Source organism: Sceloporus undulatus, chromosome 2, assembly GCF_019175285.1.
Source record: "Sceloporus undulatus isolate JIND9_A2432 ecotype Alabama chromosome 2, SceUnd_v1.1, whole genome shotgun sequence".
NCBI lineage: Eukaryota > Metazoa > Chordata > Lepidosauria > Squamata > Phrynosomatidae > Sceloporus > Sceloporus undulatus.
The window spans coordinates 291,123,515-291,139,167 of NC_056523.1; the positions used below are offsets into that span (position 1 = coordinate 291,123,515).

The following is a 15,653-nucleotide window of genomic DNA, read 5'->3' on the forward strand; positions in this document are numbered from 1 at the left end:
CCTTCTATGCCAATTAGACTTCAAAGGGGAGAGCAAGCCACAAACAGGGCACATTAGTAAAGAAGGTTAAAGCTGTTCTCACCAGTTATGGCTCACATGACTGAGATTTGACAGTGGCCCATTAAGTTCAGGCCTTTCCTACATACTTAACTGTTAAAAATGAAAGGATATTTGATATGTCCAGTCTTAAGTGGACATTTAGAACTACAGTACAAAGAAATAGCATTGCCTGATACATAGGTGTTTTTTTTGGTTAATATATATCTTCATGTAACATTTTGAGCTTTAAAAAATAATTTAGAATTGCATTGTTTTGCATTACTTTGCTACCAGCTGCCTTCAGTTCCCCAAACCAAAATGGCAGGGTAAAATTAGTAACAAATATATTACCAATAGCAAAGTAGTTCTCAGGTTTTTCCATATGTTCATCTCTCTCAGACCTGACATGATCTTAGGTTTATTCAATGCATACTTACTTACTGAACATATATTTATAAAAATTCAATATTTGACAGATCAAGCTTCAGCTGCATAAAAAACATGCAGGCCTAGGATCAAGTATTCCTGTCTCTACTGAAGAAGTTCAGACCACCAACACCAAGAACAAAAGGAATTGGGAAAAAGCAAGAGAAAGATTTGCAGAAAATTTCCAAGACTCTAAATCCCAGAAGAATGTACCAAAGGATCAGACTTGGGTTAGAGAAACTGCAGAATGAAGTTCAGTTTATTACCTTGTTTAAAAAGTTAAGACAGGGTTATTGTTGTTTTTTTCTGTTTTTGCTAAAGTGTAAGTTGGATAACTTGTAGTAGTTTTCTTACACTGTATAGGAAGCTTATCTGAAATTTAATTGGTTTATTTACTGTTTTTGTTTTACTTCTAAGCATAAGATATTCATGAATTAAAATGGTGCAGAATTTGGTTAAAGGGATTTAAGATTAACATTGTGGAACAACTGGGAAATTTAGGAGAGATGTTATTTGCTCACTTAAATAGAGAATATTTTAGTCTGTTTTTAGACTCTTCATAGATTTTGTGAACTGATGCAAAAAGAATGCCTTCTATATGTTCAAATTTGGTATCTTTAGCAAGAAAGATTCAGCAGTGAGCCACTTAACTTCCTACAATATGAAATTACTAGACTTTCTAGAAGTTCACCAAACATCCTGTTTTAACCGTATCATCATTCTTTGGGGTGAAAAAATAATGTACAAAAAAGTTTTCTGGAAAGATGCTGTTTTCTTCTGTGAAGAATCTGGATGTTCTGTATAAAGGTTTTAGTTCACCAAGGCAGCATATTTTGAAACTGCTGTGATAACCAAAACTGTTCTAAACATTCAGGGTTGAAAGTACAGCCCTAGAGTTGCACTGTTGCAGAAGCCACATGCAGGATAATGTGCTTCCTGTACTCAAGAGTTCTCTTCGAAAACCTAACATGCAAGCACAACTGTAGCCTGATCTTTTCAATATCTGCTGACTTTCTTATATGCAGAGAATTCTGAGGTAGAAGCATTCAGTTATGCATTTAGAAGCAGTCCTTCCTAAGTTCTCTACTGCATTATGCTTATAGTCCAGGATCCTATTGGCTACCCTGGTGGTTTATGTATGCTAATACAGATGGTGAAAAGAAAAGGGTGTAAGGAGGCTGCCACTTGTTTTTCGACTGACAAGACCATATTGTAGCAGAATGTGGCTTGGAATTTACCAAGCTACTCCTTTCTGTACTTCCTGTCCCTGGTGATAGCTCCATAATTTGGGCATTCAAGAAGGAAATGGAATGCCAGCAACGTATTCTTCTATCATCACTTCCCTGTGTAAGTGTACAAAAAGTGAGGCCATGAGAGCAATGCCGTTAGCATCCTAGACAGCGTATAGACTAGCTGTAGGAAGCAGACTGTTACCTGTACCTTCAAGTCATGTGGCAGAAGATCTTTTTGAAATCAGTGGAGTGGCTTGAACTTTTCTGCTGACCAGCATTATTACTTTCTGGGGCCTGTTCTTAATCCATTGCTGGCAATGGAGTTTAGCCCAATATTGTTTTTCTTTCTGTTTCAGAACACAATACTTATTTATTGAAACATCAATAAAATAATGCTTTCAACTTACCGTGTGTGTGTACATTCATGCATTTCCAGGGTAGAAGTGGTTTACCTCATGCTTCATTTTAATAATCTGTTAGCAAGTCTTTGTGAGTAGACCCATCTGATTTGTTAAAATTATGATAGTTTCTAAAAGGATAAAGTTACAAGTTTGCTTATTTAAAGATGCTAAATTGCTTAAACCTAATTACTGCTAGGATTTCTTTTCCTCTTCTTTAAATAAATAAATAAATAAATCTTATTTTTATCCCGCTTTTCAGTGATGAGACAACCAAAGCGGCTTACAACATATTAAAATATCCACATTCCCAAATTCTCTCCCTTAAAACAGGATTAAACATGTTACAATTAAAATATCTATTAAAAACACAATAAAAAAATATAACGAGAACAGAGCGGTGGGCTAATAGATGATGTGAGGGGCAGTCATATGTACCACCTTATTGAGTTAAAGCAGAGGTAGGAAACTAGCAGCACTTCTAGGAAAATTGGGACTTCATGTTAAATACCACGGAAAAGAACTCTGCAGTCTATTTAAAAAATGTCAGTTCTCTCTTTTCTGGCCAGAAAAATGGTGGTCTGCAGAGTATGAAGAGATTGAGAGATGCGAAAAGAGCACTCACTTCCCATTCCTTTAAATGTTTAAATGAAGTGCTCCTGGATCTCACATTCTATTGTTTTTATTTACACCTGGGAGAAGACTATTATTCAACCCTAATCCTAAACATGTTTAAATCTAATTTGTAGTCAATTGAAGGCTGAAGTGCTGCAGTTTTCCACTCTGCCCTAACAACTTACATTTAGCTGTTCAGAAATATCTCAAGCACCAGTTATTGCTTAAACAACCCTCTGGTTGTTTCTTAACAGCTAAGTGGTTTACCATATTTCATGCAGCAGTGTGCCCTTTATTCCTTGAATGCCGGGCTTTGGGAATGCTAACCAACTCCAGGGAGGGCTGACATGGACAACTGCTTTTTTCTGTGACACAGGAGATTGTTAAAGCCAGCATTTGCAGATTGCTTGGCTCTGACAATTCCTGCCACTGACCTTTCCCAAGTCAGGAATTCAAGGAATAAGTCCACTTGGATCAAGCTGTTGTCACATCATTATTTTTTTACAACTGGAAGAATCACCACCTCGAAATTACTGGACCGCATATTAAAGCAGATTACACTTTATGTATGACACTTCATATGAAGTGAACTACAATTCATAGTACAGGAAGCCCTTGCTAATTCGACTGTTTAAGGACCGGAGGACTGTCAGTGGAATTGGTTGAAAAGTGGAACCCACGTTTTTTAGCTTACAAATGCATTTTGGCCACTGGAAATGTAAGTAACACACTATATATCACTTTTGAATGTCTGCAAAAGCTAAATTAATACACTATATAAATTGGAATTGGTCCCAAGTGAGTACCATAAGCAAGAACTGATAAAAGAATGGAAACCCTGTACAATTAATGGAATCTGCCTGTAATTTGCAAGTGTTGAAAGAGAAAGGTGTTGGAAAGTGAGGTGTCAAAAAGTGGGGAAGCCTTAAATAAGAGCTGAGCCAACCATAGCTTTTAGTCTAATTGTTACCAGCCCAGAACTCCAGTGTTTCGGTTGCAGTCAGCTTATAAATATTAACTTTCACTTTAAACACAACATTATTGAAAGTGCCTGCAATCAAGAATGTTTTTCATAATTTTATTATAGTTGTGATCATTCTGTAACATTTCAGGTAAGGTTCAGACTACACAGTTTCATGATGAAAATCTGGAAATACAGCTCTCAAAACAAAGTGTCATGCATACATAAAACATTTTTAAAGTTAGCATTGTAAGTATAAAGTAGAATGAAAGCATACACACAGATGTTTACCCTAAACGTACCAAATATTTAGGGTGGCTTATTAGAGATAGCAGAATTTTATTTATTTGCTATACTGACTTAACTGTTAATAGTTCTTCTAGAAAATAGAGATACATATATCTTAGAAAATCTCTGCTCCTTCTAAAGGCATGCTAGCATAGCATTTTTTTTAACAAGATGGTGTTCCCATGTCTTTCTTTTGTACACATGACGTGAGAATTTCACTGATGCAAGGCTCTTGGGTCCAACTTCACATATGTCTTAGTCACCTGCTGAAAGAAATATTTTTTAAAAAAATATCTGACTAGAAATAGAAATAGCCCATTTCTTCTTATGCAGAAGCAATTCTGCAAAAGCAATGCCTTTAAATAATTAAGAATTCTTAGAAACCTATTGACTCTTATGTCAATAGATTTGGAAAAGCATGTATGCAACCAGCAGCCATATTCCTACATGGTCAAAGGAACATGATTTGCTTTTGCACCACTTTGATTTTGGAGGTTATAACCAATAAATGCAGTACATTCAACTGCCTTATTTTCTCAGTCCTCCATGTGACACTTGAGACTGAAGAAAAGATGCATATAACGGTGTTTGTTGTGTCAAGTAATTTCTGATTTATGACAACCCTAAAGTGAACCTACCATGGAGGTTTTCTTCACAGAATTTGTTAGGGATTTATCTTTGCCTTCCTCTGAGGCTGTGAGTGTGTGACTTACCCAAGGTCATCCAGTGGGTTTTCATGGCCAAGCGGAGATTCAAACCCTGGTCCTAGTCCAACACTCAAACCACTCTCTATAACAATATTTACATATATGTAATTAAGATTTTTGTGAGTATTTATGGTGACAGCCATAATCAAGGAACTGGGTAAAAAGATTTTAATTTACTGGAATTATAGCTCACCTTTCCCTGCAGTGGAATCCCAGTAAAACTGCATAAAAACACAATACAAAACAACTACAAACACAACTGAAAGACTCAGAAAAGCCCACGATTCATTAACTTGGCATTTCCAGATGGAAATACAGACGCTCAGTATTGACAATACTGCATGAACTCACAGTGTAAGACTCCTTCCTATATTGCTAAGACTTCCTTAGTTGCTATAGATGAGTTCAGTTGCCTCCATGAAAAGAACAGCTCTAACTTATACTTGACACCTTAAATTACAAATCCAGAAACAATCTACCGTATCTGCTGGCTTCTTTGCAATAAAGCCCTGAATTATATTGATACCTGGTAACTTAATACTGTACCACTAAAATGGCAAGGAGTCCCCCCATTCCTCCTCCCAACATTAAACCAATTTCCTAACCACTTCTTTAGACAAATTACAAAGAAGCTGGGCTCATCCTGGGATTTGTAGTTTTGTAAGGCACCAGCACTCTGGGGGTCAAGGCTAAAAGCTTTGTAGATTCTAGCTATAGCACTTAAAGTAGTGTCGAACTGCATTCTTTAGTGTAGATGCACCACATGTACAGTTGAACAAACCTGGAATGGAGACTATTATTCCATGAGGCCTGCAAATCCTGGAATGTGCAGGAATTTGTATGTGTGTATATGCCTTCCAAGTTGCCTGTTGTGGGGACGGACTTCTAGAATTCTTTGCCAGAGAGCCTTGGACACTGGAGACCAGGGTTTGAATCCTCACTTGGCCGCAGAAACCCACTGGGTGACCTTGGGCAAGTCACACGCTCTCAGCCTCAGGATGGCAAAGGCAAACCCGCTCTGAACAAATCTTGCCCAGAACACCTCATGATAGTTTTGCCTTAGGGTCACAATAAGTCTGAAAGGACCTGAAAGCACACAACAACATTATTAACACCATACCATCTTTCTCCCAATAAAGGGGCTCAATGGGGCTATTAACACTTTTTAAATATAAAAGTTAATTAAAAGCAATTGAACCACCATAGTTATATCTGTATAGTGTGGAAGGGCCACAGAACACAGGTGGGGAAATGGCATTTTAGAAAGCTCCCATGGGTTTAAAAACAAACCTGAGCAGTAGCAGGAAGGCTGGCTTGGTATGAATCATACGTGAATAAAAATAATTCTTTCTTTGACCAGCATTTACAAATACAGTCCAAACCCTCCATGTTCAAATACACTAATTAGGCCTTTGATAGAGCTCCAATATCATGCCGCTTCTTTCTCCAGTAACCACTAAAGTGACAATAATGGGTTCAAACTGAAGCAGTTACTCTAACATGCAATAGCTCTGCTCTATTCTAGAGTGAACTTTGTCCATGGTCAGAGACATTCTGCAGAGGCCTATGAGCTCTTGGGTCAATACTATTAAGGAATTAAGTACAGTTTAAAAAAAAAAAAAAACCTCCAAAAAACCCAGGATTTGATTTCTATCTGCAAATCTGACTCATGGGTTTTTGCGACACTGCAATATGTGCTTCTGGGGGAACAAGTCCCATTGAGTGCAGTAACAACAACAACAACACTTCTAAGGCTGCATCTGCACTGCAGAAATATTCCAGTTTGACACCACTTTAACTGCACTGGCTCAGTGCTATGGAATTCTGGGGATTATGGTTTTGTGAGACATTTAGCCTTCTCTCAGAGCATTCTGATGCCACAACAAACTACAAATCCCTGAATTCCATTGCATTGAGCTGTGGCAGCTAAAGTGGTGTCCAAGACTGCATTATTTCTGAAGTGCAGATGCAGTCCAAGTAGCCACACTTAATACTACGTTGGAGGGTTGCCTGGTTTAAGCCAGGTTGGTTTTTTAAAATGACTTTAAAAAAACACTTCTGGTTTTATTAATTGATTTTTTTTACACATACACATATATAGTAATAATAGCCAGGCATATATTATTCATCCATCCATCTATAGACACAGACATACATATATTAAATTATATTATATTATATACATAATATAATACTATACACACACACATATATATGGTAATAATAGCCAAACACATAAATAAACACACACACACAATCATACAAAGATAAATTAGGTAACATAGATCAAATAGATTAGATTATTTTAGATTAGAACAGATTAGATTAGAAAGAAAGAAAGATATGTCCTGCTATTATTATTGATGTATGCATGTATATGTCTGGCTATTGTTACTAATCTGTGTGCATGTGGTTATTATTTCTATTTTCTGGAACCACAAAGGCTGTTTGAATGGAGACCTGTTCACTTTTTAACAGCTCCTGGCCAGTCGTCCCCTGTTGCTTCTTTTTAAAATCACTTTACAGTCGTTTGTAGGGCAAGAAATGCCATTCAGAAACAAACCCTGCAACTAACACAACCTCAACCACAACCACTTGCTTGAAAAGAGCACTTTTTAAAAACAACCATATTTAAACCTAGTGGCCATAACATCTGGACTTCACTTGGCTACTTCACTGGCTACTTTTTAAATTTCATTTTGCTGCTTAATTTGGCCCTATAGGGCTGTAGTCTTACACATTAATGCAATACAAACAAACAAATAAACAAACAGAAAACACCCAAAACTAGTTTAAACCATAGTTTTAAACCAATAAAACTCTGGTTTGGAGTTTAACAAAAACACACAAAGCCCTCACCCTCTCTCCTCTTCCCCCTTTTGCAGCCTTACCTTGCTTGCTATACTTTGCTATGTACTTGCAAACAACTTCTCCTTCCACTGTGGGTTTCCTCCTCACCTAAAAGCAGCATTTGTTTGTTTTTTGGAAGGATTCATTTTCTTTCCAGCAAAGTCGGGCCTTTGCAGGCAAGACTCAAAAACCATCCAGAGCCATTTTGTCTTCCTCCAAATGCAAGCTATGATCACATGCTTTTCCTTAAAGAAACAGTGCCTGGTTTTGGTTTGCTCTTCTAGGCAGCAATAAGAGGTCAGTTGGGCTGCATCCACACTGCAGAAATAATAATAATAATAATAATAATAATAATAATAATAATAATAATAATATTTAAAAAGCAGCATTATTTCTGCAGTGCAGAGGCAGGCCTGGGCAAAAAAAAAAAAAAAAGGCCCTACTTTTTCAGATGCTTTTTAAAAATGCATCAGTTTCTCTTTCCTCCTCTCTTGGTCCTCATCTATGGTCCAAAACACACTGCAGATATAATCCAGTTTGAGACTGCTTTAACTGCCCTGGCTCAAAGCTTTGGAATTCTGGGAAGTGTAGTTTTGTGAGTCATTTAGCCTTTTCTGTCAGAGAGCTCTCTGGACCACAATAAACTACAGTTCCCAGGATTCCCTAGCACTGAGCCAGGGCAGTTAAAGCAGTCTCAAACTGAAAGTGGAAAAGTAGTTTGCATCATTTAAGGATGGAGATGAGAGGAGAAGACAGAGCCTTGCCCTTCCCAGGAAGCCCAGGCAAAAGCAAGCTGGTGCAGCCTCCCTTCGCTTGTCTGTTCTTTCTCATTCATAACTTTTGCCCTCTTGACCACACTCTGAGGTTGCTTGGGAAATGTGTCCTAGCTTTTCATCTAAATGTTGGAGGGTACGTGTCTGTATACCTTCTCGATAATGAAAAGTCTCTCAACCTCATATATGGATGGTTACGTATAATATTTGTATGTTGGTTTTGATATATTTTATTTATTTTTATTTATTTTAGGGATTTATATCTCACCTTTCTCCCACAATGGGATTTAAGGCATGTTACAATCATTTTAAAAGGCAGAAGTAAAAAAATGGATTACAAAAGTGTTTTAAAATAATAATTAAATATTTAAATTAAATGTATACAGAAAAGTTGCAAGGCCTCCAAACAATCAATACCTTAAAGGCACCAGATCCTGTCTGATCTTGGAAGCTAAGCAAGGTCAGCCCAAGTTAGTATTTGTATAGGAGACCACCAACAAATACCAGATGCTACTGTAGTAGGATGTATTTGAGATGAAGAATCTGGCAAATTCACCTCTGAGTATTTCTTGCCTAAGAAAACCCTATGAGATTCATGGGGTTGCCATAAGTCGACAGGTGCCTTGAAGCCACTTACACATAGACATCTAAACAACTGGAGGTCACAAGCAAAGTGTAGACACAAAGAACTTTATGACACAGAGGCATCTTGGAGGCAACTTGGTAAATCCCATGCACAAATGGGATTTTAAAATCTGCTTTTGCAGGTTGTTTTTCAGACATGTTGGCATCAATGAGAAATAACACAACATTAATCCGGACGCAAAGTTGACAAAACACATTCCTTTTTGGTTTCAGGAAGTTCCCGAAGGTAAAAAGGAATGGGTTTTGTCGACTTTGCATTCGGATTAATGTAGCATTATTTCTCATTAATGCCAACGTCTGAAAAACTCTACGCTTTTACAGATCATTTCTAATTTCTGTTCGGGTTAACCCCAAACATTGTATGAAAAACAAGGCGCTTTTGTGGGGTTGTTTTCACTTTAAATCAAGTTTCTGCACGGGATCCATCCCATGTGATAAACTCCATAGTGGTGGTTGGTGGCTTCCATGTCAGTCCAGAGATGGATCTCCTCTGGGTTTTAACCTGACCTTTAATGAAGCTGAACTCTGCCACCAAAATTAGTTCATCATCTTGGATGTTCAGACTGGACTCCAGAACAGATTCATCACCCCACTGACATAGAATTCAACCACCATCAATACACATAGAGAAAAACAGGGACTTTTGCAATTGTCCAATATGACAATCAGCATCACCCTTTGACACATTTCCTAGGCTAAATATTTTCTTTTCCCAAAATGCATAATATTTTAAGGCTTTACATCTATATCAACTCATCAGGAAATACAGTATACCCCTTTAGACTCCATGGATCCCTAGCTTTTAAAAATATATTTTACTTTACCAATGTTATCTCTGGAAGGGAAGTTCCAGCAAGAAAGTCTGCGTTCCCATAGACTGACAGTTACAGTGTGGAAGCAAAGAGACTGCAATTTCCTTGTTTTATATGCATGGGCACACTAAAGTGTCTGTTTTTGTTTCATATTCTAAAGAATATAATTGCAAGCTTTTCTTTTCATTTAAGACAAATTTAATCTTGCCTTCTCCGTCCAACAACCCTTCATTTGCATTGTCTACATCATAGCAATTAACTGAGGAAGGACATTTTATTCTGTCATGCTTAAAGACCATGAATCATTTGGGTCTTGTCCTGGAAACATGTGTCAGCTGCTTCAGTCTTTAGCGGTAGGACGTTAAACGTCTGGCATAATTGTCATGATTTAATAGTCACCTTCTGTTGACAACTATATGTACAAATTACAGAAGTGCAGTTAGTTTCTTTGCTTGTTTAAAGAAACAGCTTATTTGGGGGCTCAGCAATTCTTACTTCAACATCTACATCCACATGCTGTATTAGAATCATGGAAATTTCTAAGGCCCAGTACAGATGGGCCTTTTAGCATGGAAGGAATACGTGCTAGGGTTGCCTCAGGGCGTCACTTACAGACGCACCGCAACCCTAGCATGTATTCCATACGTCAAAATGGCGGTGCCCTGTACAGATGGTTGCTGCCATTTTGACGCAATGGACGCTTGGCGTCTGCACGTCGCGATGCCATTGTGACATAGCAAGTCTGGCAACCACACACCGCGACCTAATCCACCTTTTTGCTAGCCAGAAAAGGAGTGACAAACAGCCGCTCCTTTTAGCACTGGCAAAAAGTCAGCTTTTCTGCCCCACTGTGGTGGGAAGGCAACTTTAAAGGATGCCAGCTGTGCCCTTTTCTGGAAGTAAGGGATCTCGAGACGGTTGTGCACGCGCTGGTAACCTCACGCCTTGACTTCTGTAATGCACTCTACATGGGGCTACCCCTGTGCTTGACTCGGAAATTACAGCTGGTTCAAAACATGGCAGCCAGGCTTGTCTCAGGAACATCTAGGAGGGACCACATTACTCCAGTTTTGAGGTCCCTCCACTGGCTGCCTATCAGCTTCTGGGCCCAGTACAAGGTGTTGGTTATCACCTTTAAAGCCCTAAATGGCTTGGGTCCAAGCTATCTCAGGGACCGCCTCCTCCCATACAATCCTCCCCGCGCTCTCCGGTCCTCTGGGAGGAACTTACTACAGCCTCTAAAATCTAGGCTTGCGGCGACCTCCCAGAAGGCGTTCTCTGCTGTCGCCCCCAAACTCTGGAATGACCTGCCGAATGAGATCCGTCAGATAACATCATTAGACAGCTTTAAAAAAGCGGTCAAGACGGATCTCTTCCGGCAGGCCTTTCCAGATTAACCATCCCGGCCCAGGTTCCCTGATTCCCTCATTCCTCCCGTGGCCCCATCTTAGTGATGGTTGAGGATCAACAGAGGGATATCAGGGTTTTTAGTTTTTAATTGTTGTTTTATGCATTGATATTGTGTTTTAATATGTTATACTGTTTAATACTGTCTTAAGGGGGGGAGGGATAAAGTGTTTTTAATTGTCATATTTTATATTTTACTGTTGTTAACTGCCCGGATTGGTTTGCCAGAGGACGGTATACAAATAAATATTATTATTATTATTATTATTATTATTATTATTATTATTATTAGTGCTCCAGCAGTGTACAATGAATAAACGCCACTCTGCTGGAGTGCCCAGAAGCTGGCCAACATGTAACCGGCCAGGCAGCTTGAAGCGAGCTTCCAGGAGTCTTGGGGGCATACATTGTCTGCATGTCACACCCTCAAGTCAGGTGGAAGCCAGCTTTTTATGCTGGTCTGTTCGGCCAAAGATAATGACCATGGAGAATTTACACAAATTCAGCCTAGACAATGCGCAAACAAATAGGATCAAACATTGATTGGAGCAGGGACTGCAGTCAAGAAATCATAAGAAGACTAAGAATGAACTGGAAAAATTCCTAAAATGTAAAGATATACAACTGAGCACAAACATTAGAATTGTATAAGCCATTGTATTCCCTGTTACCATGTATGGATGTGAGAGCTGGACAGTTAAGAAAGCAGATAAGGAGACAATCAATTCATTTGAAATGTGGTGCTGGAGAAGACTGCTGAGGACTGCCAAGAAATCCAACAAATGGGTGCTAGAACAGATCAAACCAGAAATCTTTCTGGAAGCCAAGATGACTAGACTAAGGCCTTCATACTTTTGCCACATCATGAGAAGGCCCGGCTCATTGGAGAAAACCATAATGCCAGGAAAGGTGGAGGGAAGCAGAAAGAGAGGAAGACCGCATGCTAGATGGATGGACTCTTTTAGGAGGTCATGAATATAAATTTGCAGAAACTAATCAGAGCAGTGAAGGATAGAAAATATTGGCAATGTCTCATTATAGGGTTGCCATGGGTTGAGATGCCAACATGTACCTTTACTAATAAAAGCTGCGGAAACCTGGCAACTAGCACAGTAAACAAAAATCCACGTATAACTGATAGTGTAGAATACTTTGGAGTGCTGTTCAAAGGAAGCACACTTGCAAACCATCTCTGTCCCTAGTTTTCTTCCGCTGACTGCTCCCATCCCTCCTTTTTTGCCATGGCTTTTGGTTATTTTTATCTGCTACTTCTCTGCTGTGTATTCATAACATTTTCTGCATAGGTGCTTATGGTTTTGTAGTTTTGTGATGGCACTGCCTTGAGTGATTCTGTCTGAAGTACTGTACATAAAAATCGGGCATTGGGATATTAAATAAATAAAATAAAAACAAACTACAGGCTGGAGGGAGGAGAAAGAAAAGCTAAAGTCCAAAACACACTGCAGAAATAATCCGGTTTGAGACCGCTTTAACTGCCCTGGCTCAGTGCTAGGGAATCCTGGGAATTGTTGTTTATTGTGGCACCAGAACTCTCTGACAGAAAAGGCTAAATGACCCACAAAACTACAGTTCCCAGAATTCCCTAGCATTGAGTCAGGGTAGTTAAAGTAAACTGGGTTATTTCTGCAGTGTGTTTTGGACCTAAGAATCAAGATGGTAACAGGATGGAAGACCACAGTTTGTCAAAGGTTTCAAGTTGTAAATCCTAATTATTGTGTTATTTCCAGTAGTATTGCCCCATTATGGATTTTGGAAATGATTTTTTTTCTTATACAACCTACTTTGTGTTTCAGAATAAAATAGTTTTGCAGCACTACATAAGAGACTCGCACTGTTTGTGGAGGGTTTGCGAACATATATCAACAAAGATCAAGAGTTTCAATTTTTGTAAGCTACTTCATGCATATCCAGTTGTGGAGTGCATTCTTTGCTTCTTCATTGATATCATGGGCAAGATATGCAAATAAATTTTCTTTTCTCTAGACTGTTCCTGTTGTTTTGCGATCTCACTTCCGTCCTTGATACAGCCAAATAGTTTAGAGAACGCACACCAATTCCTTAGCATTTTGTAATTAAATACATTAGTCCAACTTCAGCAACTTCCACACTAGGTAGTACTTGTGTCCAGATTGATTCAGACTCCCTATTTTCCACTACACTTTGGTGCGTTCTGCGAAACTAAAGACAACTTGCTATGAAATTGAATTTTTTTAAAAGACGATATTTTTTCTAATTTAGCCTCTCTGATCATGTTTTCCAATTCCTTTCCAATTTCACGTCTCTCCATGCTCTTGATTTTCACTTTCCCCCCCACTGAGCATTGCTAACTGCTCCACACTGCCATGTTTCTCCTGGAGAAAATAGCAAGAATAGTAAACATGTATATTATTCCATGTACCTGCAATGTTAGATTAAACTGAGACAGCCTAAGCAGGAAAAAGAAAAGCTCCTGTTTTTTAAATGTGGTCAGCCTAATTCACATGTATATCATAACTGCATCATAGATCACTTGCAGAAATTGAGCAGGGCCAAAAATCTATGCTACCAATGCATCGGATTTAGAGATATTAGTTGGCAATTGCATTTGTCATGGATACACTTGTATTACATCAGTATTATCTGCCAACAGATGGTGCAGGTACAGTAGCTACCCATTTTCTGAGACTGTGTAAATATAATTCCATTGAAGCCAGTCCTTTTGCAAGCACACACAGAGCATCTCCCTCTCTTTTCACTTTGTGGGTGCGCAGTGAAATAGCTCAAGGCCATGGCATTCACTGTGTAATAGTTACAAACTGTGAGATCCAATATTGATATGCTGCTGGTATATACTTGCCATTGTTATGTGGTCATGGTGACTCTGTGTACAAGAGACCTTGCCAACAGTCCACGACTTGCAAACTCAAGAGATGTGGCTTTCTTTACTGAGTCAAATCTGTACATACTGTGGTCTTCCTCTTTTCCTACTGCCTTCAGCTTTACTGAGCATTATCAACTTTTCCAATAAGTTATATTGTCTTGTGATATGTCCAAGGCCTCAGTTTAGTAATTTTGGCTTAATTTGATCTAGGACAGTTGATCCCATAATTCTAGTCCTCCAGATGCTTTAGACTTCAACTCCCCCAAGGGATGGTCAGTATGGCCAATGATCGAGAATTCTGGGACTTGAAGTCCCCAACATTTGGAAGACCACGATTTGAGAACCACTGCTTCTCAATGTATCTAAGACATGCTGATTTGCCTTTCTGGCAGTCGATGGTAGAACTCTCCTCCTGCACCACATTTCAAACAAACTTATTTTCCCCGTTAATTTTCTTTACTGTCCATCTTTTATACCCATACATAGGTGTATATTTATGATACAGTACATATTGGTGAAGATCTTGGCTCTTTTGTGTGAAAGACAAATTTGGGTCTGTAAACATACAGTTAAGCAGAGCTTGAAAAAAATTACTTTTCAGACTGCACCTTCTGGAATAGCCCAAGCAGCATAGTTACTGGGTTTTCCCAGCTGTGCAGATGATTCAGGAAAATTACCCGTAGTGGATGCCTGAAACCATGAATAGTACTGAACCTTATACCAGTAATATTTTTGGACCATGGCTGACTATGGGAAATTGAAACCATGAAAAGTGAAAACAAGGATAAGGATGGACTTCTGTACAGTAGTAAAGGGGGTGGGGGTGGTGCAGCTGCAACCATTGATGGGACAATACATTTTGAAATGTAGGGCTCAGCATTATGTCCCCAGTGGTACAATGGCAAGGAAAGTCCAAATATTTGGATAAATGTGCTGGACCATATCTCGCTTTTTTCTTCTCATCCAAGAGCAGGCTTTTTGTAAAGCAAATGGATAATGACTGCTGATCCATGACTAAGCCATGCTCCAAATATTTTCCAATACAATAGGAATCATTCCAGAATGCCCAAATTACAATGAGGAATGCAGCTAAATTCTGCAGGAATAGAGAAGGCTGAGAAGGACAGTCCAGGATGCCAGTGTTTCTGGCTATCGAAAGATTGCCTGCATTTCAGCGTTCTGAGCTCTGGCTTCACTACAAAACTGGCAACATGCAACAAACATAATTTGCATAAACTGTAATTAAAATGCAAATTGGCTTGTAGATCTCGGCAAATCTGTGTTTAGTCATGAACTCACTGGCTGGGTAAAATGCAAATATTTATGTTGCAATCCTATGCCCAATGGGAGTAAATTCTTTTGAGATTAAGGATTCTTTCTGTGTCGACACAAATGGAGTTACACTCTTTAATTTTTTTGTCCAATGGGAGAAGGATGAAAAAGACTATAACACATTTTACTATACTTAAGTTTGAATTATTACCTCCCTGGAGTTTGTATTATTTTCTAAATAAATAGTTTTGTCTGGATTCTTACCTTCCTGGAGTTTTTGCTGTTATGTGCTGTCAAGTTGATTTCAACTTTTGGTGACCTTATAAATAAGAGACTTCTAAGATCCC

At 38.7% G+C, this 15,653-nt stretch overlaps 1 protein-coding gene, 1 long non-coding RNA gene and 1 other non-coding gene across 4 annotated transcripts in view; 1 reads left to right on the forward strand and 2 right to left on the reverse strand.

The window, feature by feature from the left end:
- Window positions 1–2,099, forward strand: part of AGGF1 (angiogenic factor with G-patch and FHA domains 1) — a 31,155-nt gene extending 29,056 nt beyond the window's left edge. For both annotated transcript variants that reach the window (XM_042451553.1, XM_042451552.1), the window contains exon 14: window positions 516–2,099. In XM_042451553.1, the coding sequence (XP_042307487.1) occupies window positions 516–716 (201 nt within the window). In that variant the 3' untranslated portion in view covers window positions 717–2,099. The remainder of the gene's footprint in view (window positions 1–515) is intronic.
- A 1,675-nt stretch (window positions 2,100–3,774) lies between these two features.
- On the reverse strand, window positions 3,775–7,780 carry LOC121920763. Its single transcript, XR_006101761.1, has 2 exons — window positions 7,558–7,780; window positions 3,775–4,222 (listed from the first exon to the last, which is right to left on the reverse strand). It is a non-coding gene; the product is annotated as an uncharacterized LOC121920763 (long non-coding RNA).
- On the reverse strand, window positions 4,375–4,506 carry LOC121924587. The gene has a single exon (XR_006102690.1). It is a non-coding gene; the product is annotated as a small nucleolar RNA SNORA47 (small nucleolar RNA).
- Window positions 7,781–15,653: the final 7,873 nt, after the last annotated feature.